Raw genomic sequence first — 9,979 nt, 5'->3', positions numbered from 1 at the left:
AAGGAAGGAGAGAAAAATGTTTTAATAAAAGGGATAAAAAGACAACTCCAACATGCATAATTTCATCTATACATCCCTTTATACTATTTTTAAACAACTTAGTAGGCAGACTTTGATGGACCAGTCAGATTATGCACAATATAGAACTGTAAAGTCTAAGGTCTACAAAAATTAAAGAAAACCTTGGGGCCAGCAAGCGGCATGGAGGTTAAGGCAGTTTGATCCCACATGTCTTACTTTGTGGTTTGAGTTATGGACCTGGTTGCTTGAAAATCATTGCCAAGTAGCATATGTGCATGCCTAAAATCCCAAGAGGAGAACGGAGAAGGGATTGTGGTGTGGCCATTCTTGCCTGGGGGGGGAGGGGGGTAAGGGTGATTTCTCACTTTCCCGCTCTTTCTCTCCTTCTCTATCTATCTCTAGCAAACATGCGTGCCCTACAGCAAACAAACAAACAAAAACAACCCAAAGCCAAAACAACAACAAAAACTAAAACAAACAAGATTACTGGAATGGGATCTCTTGATGTGACCCACCCAGTGAAGATTTCTGTGATGAATTTTGCAACAAGTCTGCTAGAAATGATTTGTATTTTAAAGCTATTGACACACGTAAACACATCCAGGAAAAAGAAAGTAAAGTGCTAACTGAAGCAGACTTCCTTTTTTTTAAATATCAGCATTCCTTTTTGCAATGAAACATAGATCTGGTCACAGAGATCAAAGAGACTGAGATGAGGAAGTGACTGCTGATTGACAATCTGACCCATCTCGTCAGGTCCTGTCACAATCACCCAGCAGCCATGTTATTATGGCTAATAACCAGCATATTTTTGTGCTGAATAGATATGCTCTGCTATGCAAGTATTAGAACATTGGCCTTTAGTTAAACTTGAAGAGTGTAAGGATAAAATGGACTGATTTCATAACCTTGATGAAACCTAAAGGAAACAGAATCTCTTCTGTTTAAGATAGGGTGACCATATAAATAATCATCTAAAATGATATATTTTTAAGAGTAAAAGAAGAGACTTTTAATTATAATACTAGGGTAACATATATAAATTGGGACATATGATGGTCACTTTTTACTCAAGCCTTTATACTATTAGAAAAGTCAGGAATGCTGGGGCTTCTGGAATGTGTCTTTTAGGCCTTAGTGGTGTCCATTAAAGGACCCACTTAAGGATCTGGCTATCTTTACTTATTATCTATGTGTTAATAGGACTGAGAATTTTAGCTAAATAGTACATGCATTACCTTAAACACTCCAGATATGGAAAAATATGAATTTATAAGACAGACTTATTCGGTATGATTATTTAACTTCATAGTCACTACAGTTTTTGCTTAAGTAGTAAGCAGTCACCAGTGCACATACAATATGATTGATTTGCAGAAATTCCACTTATGCATAAGAATTTTCATGAATACCCATATTGCCTAAGAAGAATTACTGATTCAAAACCCCAAACTTTGGGTTGAGAAAGCAAAAAGGTTTTAGAGAATACTGACAAGTAAAGGGTGTAGCCTCAAAGAAAAGTCAAATTCTCGTAGTGTATGTTTTAGAAAGCACGTTCCTTCCCTGCTTCACAGCTATATTTGTATCATAGTCACCTTCCTTAGTGCTATGAAGGAAAGTAATATGTCATTCCATTCTTATCAATTCTTAACGTTTTCTCTAGTTGAAGTTAATATATTTCTTGCCAGTTTTCATAAGAAGTTATCTCTTATAAGCACCTTTAATTTTGATTCCTCTAGGGTTTGAGGCTGCCAAAGGCCTAGGTTTGTGTATTTGTGTTGAATGCTTGCTCATTTATGTAAGGCCTTCCTGTAATTTCCCCTAATTTGTTTTTTACAACAGGCTGACCCAAACAGCAAACTATTAGTCCTTCCATAATATATACATTTCTCAATCTGCTTGACCATGTTTCTTTAACATATCAATCCATTTATCTAATGAAATAAAGATCATCCTAGACAGGTAGACAGAAGATTCTAAGCAAGGCATCTTCAAGGATAGTTAAGGTTGTGAAAGGTACCTTTCTCAAATGTATAAATGCTTCTATTTAACTTTCTGTTGGTTAAGTAATTTAACTATTAGTATATACTGAAGGCAAGAATGACAAAGAGACCCTTTTGATCTCTTAGTTTTGCTTCTTTATAAACAAACCCATGCTTTTTTTCAGGGGAAGAGTCATTCTTGAATTCAGCTTGAATAACTGATTCATGTGTTTACTTCTTACATATAGGTAGAGTAGAATTTCAGTTGTTTATTTTTAAAAGATGATGATTAGAACTGAGATTCAAAATTTATACTAAGATGGTTAAAGTCTCTTGAGGCTAACATCTTGTATTCTTTTTTTATAAGACTTTAAAATAGGATGCATGGAATGCATAGGATGCATGCATTTGCCAGAGAGAGAGAGAGAGAGAGACAGACAGACAGACAATTTGAAAGAGAGAAATCACCTCATTTGTGTGGGGCAGGGAAAGGCCATGCCACAATTCCCTCTCCTGCATTCTCCTCTTAAGATTTTGGGCATGCGCACATGTGCATCCAGTGTGATTTTTAAGCCACCAGGTCTGGAGCCCGAGCTGTAGTTGGCCATGTAGGAGTCTAGTGGCTTATGTACCACACCAAATGCTGGCCAGATATCTTGTATTCTTAAGATCTAATGTGACCTTTAACCAAAGGATCTTCGCTTCAGGAATTAAAACTTAGATTTCATAGTTCTCAGGAGCCAAGACATATGCCAAGCTGAGGAGGAGAAGTGTTTCAGAGTACTTTCTTATGCTGAACTATGGAGGTAGCCGATATGATTGACTCAGGATTCTGGGCCACAGGCAGGCTAGTATTATCCAATCCAAGAAAGTCGAGTTTTCCTCAGCATCAACAGACAAAAATGTGGAGAAAGGCCAACAAATTCTCTTGGTGCACTTTTTTTGTACTCACCTCCTCCCAAAATGAGTGTTGCCAATTGCCACTGAAGGATGTACTTAAGACACTTTCCAATTCCCACTGGAGTCATATTAAAGGAGCACATGGGATCCCCAGCTATCGTATCAGCTCCCAGCTGTAAAACCACTGCTTTGGGATCAAAGGCTCGGTATACCTCTTTTAGTACACTGTTGGAAAGAGAAAATATATAAAATATCAGAAAAAGATGGGTCAATTTGGTCTAGGAGTAGTGGTGTTGGTAGAGTGAGTTGGAAGTATAGTTCAATCAGAAAATAGTTAAGGGGGAAAAACACACACAACCTGTCAAACTCATCAAATTTTCTACCTAGAAAGGGTGAATCAGACTACACGTAAATTGTACCTTAATAAACTTGACATACAAAATAATTCCCCCTACCTCTGCCCTCACCAATGAACAAATTGTCCTTCTATTTTAAAACTTAGACTTCCTGGGACCAGCAGTTAGTGTAATGGCTAAGTCGCTGGACTCCCATGTAGTCGACCATGGTTCGAGTCCTGGACCACGGGTGGCTTAAAACTCACGCCGGGCGCGTGTGCGTGCGTGCCCAAGATCCCAAGAGGAGAATGGAGGAGAAGGGATTGCGGTGTGGCCATCCCCCCTGGTGGGTGATTTCTCACTTTCTGTCTCTCTGTCTCTCTCGGTCTGGCGAGTGCATGCACCCTATGGCAAAAACCTCTCAAAAAAAAAACCCCCAAAAAACAAAAAACTTAGACTTCCTTGAAGTATTCATATTAACTTAATTTCAACAGTCATAAAGTATATATACACATTTATTTCATTTTAAAGTCTGGGAAAAATAACTCTTATACATTGAACAGTTATTTAAGATTCTTTCTGTTAATTTAAGATTGCTACCACACTTAAGAGTTTATCACCCACATATCTGTGGGGGCTGAGTAAGTGAAGAAGTAGATGTTTTAAAAGCATAGATGTTATCAGCTTACTTTTTATTATGCAAAAGGACTTGAGGGTTGTGAAATGCAGTCCTCCCCAGTGCACATGTAACTAGGGAATTATAGGGAAGGGAACTGTAGCAAGTGGTCCAAAGTTATAAACCTGAAAGCACCATGAAAGAACAAATAGGAACCAGCAGTTGGTGTAATGGCTATGTTGCTGGACTCCCATGTAGTTGACTGCGGTTCGAGTCATGAACCCAGTAGCTTAAACTCACGCTGGGTGTGTGTGTGTGCATGCCCAAGATCCTGGGAGAATGGAAGAGAAGAGATTGCGGCGTGGCCATCCCCCCTGGGAGGTGATTTCTTGCTTTCTGTCTCTCTGTCTCTCCTCTGTCTTTCTGGCCAGTGTGCACGCCTATAGCAAAAAACCTCTCAAAAAAAAAAAAAAAAAAAGAAAGAAAGAACAAATACAGTGGGTAAGAATGAGCATACTTTTGGGTAGAATCACTCAATGCCATCAAATCAACCTAACTGCTTTTTTTGATAGAAGCCTTATAGATGAAAAGGAAGATGTTTATGTGACAGATGACCTTAGTCAGCTTTCCAATATTATAATTAATTGAACACTGACAACGTCCAGGATGCATTTCTAGGAGTTACAAGGTCCCTGCTCTCAAGGGGCTTACAATCTACTTTCCAAACAAAATACATACCAGTCCTCAAGGGCCTGAGTAACTCTTACAGAGACATATAAACAAGAGCAAATTTATATACTTCGGAAAGTGTACTTTGAGAAAATGCAGAGTCAGAAAGTGGTCAAAAATGTTTAGGTTAATGACCCCCTTATAATCAACATGTCAAATTACACCAATGCAGCAAAACTAGAAAAAAAACAGATCCTGTTGAAATTGCAAAAGGAATTCAAAGATAAAAAATGCTGTCCCCAAATTTTGAAACCATTTAATACTGCTCAGCTACAGAGACATTCTTTTGACTCAAAGGACTATTTTGTTTTTATTTCTCATCTACACAGACAAATATTGAGTGATCGTAGAGATTATAAGAATATTATAAAATTATGATATATGATCCTTAATGTGCTTAAAGATACTTGGGCCTATTTTATCTTTCATATGCTTATCTCTTGGGTGCAGAGGAAAGATAAGCCACCTGATTAGGTCAGATGACATTTATTGAACATCTATACCTACACAATCCCCTATTAGTAGCTGCTGAGAGACATAGAAGAAAGTAAGATGTCTGTTCTAAAAAGATTTTTAGCTTAAGGGGGAGGAAGGGAAGGCAAGGAAGATTAATGTTCCTTTCATTCATTCTCTCACTTAGCATGCATTCACTGAGTACCCACTGTGTGCCCAGCATGTAACTGTACCAGATGCTGCAGGAATAAAGATGAATATGGCACAGTTCCTATATTCATGTATCCAGAAGAAGGGGAAAGACACAGACTATGTCAATAAATGATTTTAATACATTGATAAATGAAGTACCAGAGATGGTACAGAGGAGGGAACAATCAACTTTTCCAGACGATGTTAGGAAAGTGCCTACAGAAGTAACTCTTGACTTATGTCTTAAAGGATGAGAGGAACTGGCCAGCCATGGTGGTGCAAAGACCGTGCAATCAATGCTCTGTGATGCCGAAGCTTGGATTTGTGTCTCAAAGTCTCCTTGTACACCCTGAGTGCCCATGTCCATGAATCTGGCTGGGGTAGAGGATGGTGTGAGGACACAGTTAGGGGTGTTTGCCTCCTTTTCTGTCTCCCTTTGTTTCTTTTCCCCCTCTCGCTCATGGAAGGAAGAAATAGATCTTTTTTTTTTTTGAAAGAAAAAAGGATGAGAAAAACTATATTGAGTCAACTCTCAAGATGGCTAAAATGGGGGCAGGTAGGTGGTGTGGTGGTTGAAGTGCTGGACTCCTACATGGCTGACCATGGCTTGAGTCCTGGACCTGGTGGCTTGCTTTCTCACTTTGGCTTTCTCTCTCTGTCTTTCTCTGGTCAAATTTAAAAAAATCATCATAATAAATACAATTAAATAAATAATTTTAAAAAAGGATGACTAAAATGAAAAATAGTGAAAACAGTAATTCCTGGTAGGATGTAAAGAAATTAGATCACGCATACCTTGTTGGTGGGAATGTAAAATGTTATAGCCACTCTGGAAAACAGCTTGACAGTTTCTGTCAAAACTAAAAATAGACTTACCATGTGATCCAGCAATTATACTCTTGGTCAATTTATTCCAGGGAAATTTATACTTATTTTATGTAGGAACTTGTACACACATGTTAATAGCAGCTTTATTTGTAATAGCCCCAAACTGAAAAGAACCCAGATGTATTTCAACAGGTAAATGGTAAACAAACTGGCACATCCATACTACTGAAATATTGTTCATTGATAAAAAGTAAACAGGGGCTGTATGGTGGCACACCAGTACTGCAATGCTCTGTGAGGCTGACACATGAGAAAGTTCAGGGGTCACATCTGGAGACCTCACTGAGCATGTCCAATATGCATGTGCTTCTGATCCGGGACTGGCTGAAGCTAGGAGTGTATCATGGCATTAAGAATCTGTTGGGAGAGTGCCTGTCTCTCCCTTTCTCTTTCTTTCTTTCTCACTCATGGACAAAAGAAATAAACCTAAAAACTGAAGAAAAAGAAAAAGAAATGAACTATTGATGCATGCAGAAAAATTGGATGGATCTCATAGAAATTATGCTGGACAAGTAAGGCCAATTTCAAAAGAATATGTATCACATGCTTTTCTTTATGTAACATTTGTGAAACAGTAACTATAGATATGGAACACAAATTAGTGGCTGTCAGAGTTTAAGGATGGGTGTGGCTATAAGGCAGTGACATGAGGGAGCCTTGTGGTGACGGCACAACTCTATATCTTGATTGTGTATTTCAAGGCTATACATGTAATAAAATTGCATAGAGATATACACACACACACATGCGCACACATGAGTGCATGAATAATTGCTGAAGTCTAAACAAACTCTATGGCTTGTACTAATGTCAGTTTTGATATTGTACTTCAATTGTGTGAGATGTCAACATTGGGGGAGACTGGGGCCGGCAGGCGGTGTGGTGGATAAGGGCGCTGGATTCCCACATGGCCAACCATGGTTCAAGTTCCAGACCTGGTGGCTTGCTTTCTTGCTTTCCCTTTCTCTCTCTCTCTGGTGGCCAAATAAAATATAACAATAACAAATAGAATTAAATAAATAATTCTTTAAAAAAATTGGGGGAGACTGGAGGAAGATTGCAAAGGACTTCCTATACATTCTTTATGACCTCCTGTGTATCTTTGTTTATTTTGCAATAATGTTTTTTTTTTTTAAATAATGTAGGAGAAGTTAATAGGCATGTGGAGTGAAGGTAGGGGACCTGGAGGCAGAGATGGTTGTAAGGATGATTGTAGGGGACTAGGTTCAGAGAAGGAAGTATATATGCAGGAGCATGAAGGCCTCAGATAAGAAGTGGTAGGATGAGACTAGAGAACTAAACGTGGGCTACAAATGCCAGACTGGCTAATGAGTTTGGACTTTTGCTTAAAGGGTATGAAATGTCTCTAACGTGTGTGTGTGTTGGGCATAAATAGATCTCCATTTTAAAGATACTCAAACTCTAGTGTAGGATAACAGAATGTTGAACTGGGTTTGTGCAACCTTCCAGGCCAGAGCCAGGAAAGACGGAGAGGGAACAACACATTTGAAAGCAATTTCCATGGTAGAATTGATAGAGTAATACAGAGTGACACATAAGAAAAGGATATATGTATAACATTCAAGGGTATTTAATAGTTAGGAGAGAGCAAAGAAGACAGGTGTTTCTAGAATGGTTGTTTTAATTACAGACAGGTAGAGAAAACAAAGAATTCTGATGTAGAGGATTCTGGACAGGTAGAGAAAAGAGTAATTTGAAGCTTTGAGAAAGGTAGGGTATTTTGTACATAGTGTACATCTAAGCAACTGCAAGTGAGGACAGCTTAAGAGGATTAGATGGTGGACACTCTCATATTTAAGACTCATTTGACCTGACAGTAGATTGGGAACCACTGGAAAACTATAAGGTAAGTACTAATGTTGCTAAAAAAATTATGCTTAGGAACTTTGATTTGGGTGTTGCACGTAAGGCCAAAGAGAAAAAGTCTGGAGGCAAAGGAATCAGCAAAAAAGGGTATTGAAGCATTTTAGGCATGAAGGCAACAAGAAGCAAGGTAAGGTGAATTGGAAAAATTTGAGAGGGCTAGGTAATAGAGTAGGAATAGAGGGTCAAAGGAAAAAAAAATTGTGTCCATTCCTCCAGAATTCTCAGGAGGGGAAAAGAAAAACAGGAATATTCATTTTCCATGCCACTTCCAAATCCAGTATTTTTCACTGTCATCACTCTCTCCTCTTTTGAAGTTAATGCCATTTGCTCAGTCTACTCAAATACTATCAAAGTTCTTATCTATAGACCTACCATGTTTTCTCTCACCTCCCTAGAAGATTTCTGCATGTAGTTCACAATTTTTCTGTCTCTCTCTTTTCTTGTCATCATTCTCTGCAGTTTGGTATCCATTTACTCACTCAAATCTTGATTCAGGTACCTATTCCTTATGCTGGGCACTAGAGATACAGAAATAAATAAGCCTCAGGGAACTTATGGTCCAGTAGGGGAAGACAGGAAAACTACTGTGATAACTGCTATAATATTAATTTATTCATTCATTCATCCATCCAAAAATCTTAATTGAATACCTTTTATACACCAAGAATTAGGTTGGGCAATGGGTTTACTGTATTGAGCAAAAGAGACCTTCTCTGGCCCAACCTAGGTGGTGCAGTCCATGACATACCGGACTGCAGGCTGGAAGCCACATGTCAACTGTGAGTTCAGATCTGGACACATGCACAGGTACCCAAAAGTTTGAGGAGGTGGAGGACAAGGATAGAGCGATAATAGCATGACAAGATCCTGTTGAGTTTGCTCTTTCTCACACATGCACCTACTCTCTGCCATATAAAGAAAAAAAGAGATATGGTCTTTCCTGTGTGATTGTTCTAATGCTATGACATTAGTTTCTCCACCTTTTCACCAGTAGTAATGGCTGCCTGTATTCCACGTTAGTTATTCCTAGGCATAATCACACTTTGTGGTATAAGGAAGCACTTAGAATTGTTCTATTTCTAATTGTTTCAGAGTTTAAACTCTGAACTATTTACTTTGTTTGCAATTTTCTACCTATGTCTCCTATTGTATTTCCTCTTTATTCTCATTGTAACTCCTATTCACTAGTCATTTTCCTATTTTCAAAGTCCACCAGGCTATCTTTTGACCTCACTGCTTCACCACTCATTTTGAAGAATATGGTTAGTCATTTTGAAAACTTTAACTAGCACCTTTAATTCCCTCATGCTTTTTTCATTTTTGCCTTGTCAATTCTTAAATGCTTAGGTAAGCTATACTGCCAGTTTTCTCCTCTGTTCTGATGGAGAAACCCGAGCAATCCACTACAGTTTATTCTTAAAACTTCAACAAAGTCCACAAACATTTATTGCGTGATTAATATGGGTTGCTATCTCTCTGCAGTTTGGCAATTCTTCATTTCTTCAGTTGATGAAGAATTATTTTTGTTTTTAAAAAAATTTTAAGTTTTTAATTAATTAATTTACATTCATTCACTGAGCATCGTCACAGCATACAAAATGTGATTTCCCATCCAGAATATACTGCCATTTCCCACCCTTCTCCCACACTATCTGAGGTGTCTACAATTGTTTTCCATTCCTTCTTTCCCCCACATTTTATTGATTCACAAATTTCTTAAATAATCTAACTACTTTCAATAACAAGTTCAGCTGGTATATACATACCTATGAATACATGTCTGACTTTAGGCATGAAACTCTGAGTAGAATGAATATACTATAAGGTAGCACCTAGCTGATGCTATACAGCTTATTATGGTCATTAAATAAGCATTTTTAAAAATATTTTTTTAATTTCAAAAAAGTTTTAGCTTTAATAAACCAAAGAAATGCTAAAGAACTTTGCTTAAAACTTAAAGCCAGGAAACAGGTTAG

At 38.0% G+C, this 9,979-nt stretch overlaps 1 protein-coding gene across 1 annotated transcript in view; it reads right to left on the bottom strand.

Annotated features, from left to right (window-relative positions):
- The window catches only part of HDAC8 (histone deacetylase 8), a 166,045-nt gene that overhangs the window by 361 nt on the left and 155,705 nt on the right, over nucleotides 1-9,979 (bottom strand). The window contains exon 8 of the mRNA XM_006167971.3: nucleotides 2,956-3,128. Coding sequence (XP_006168033.1) covers nucleotides 2,956-3,128 — 173 coding nt within the window. The remainder of the gene's footprint in view (nucleotides 1-2,955; nucleotides 3,129-9,979) is intronic.

This window comes from Tupaia chinensis, unplaced genomic scaffold, assembly GCF_000334495.1.
Source record: "Tupaia chinensis unplaced genomic scaffold, TupChi_1.0 Scaffold145396_1, whole genome shotgun sequence".
Taxonomy (NCBI): domain Eukaryota; kingdom Metazoa; phylum Chordata; class Mammalia; order Scandentia; family Tupaiidae; genus Tupaia; species Tupaia belangeri.
Note: the sequence above shows the minus strand (reverse complement) of the source record. Positions and strands in the feature narration are given on the sequence as shown.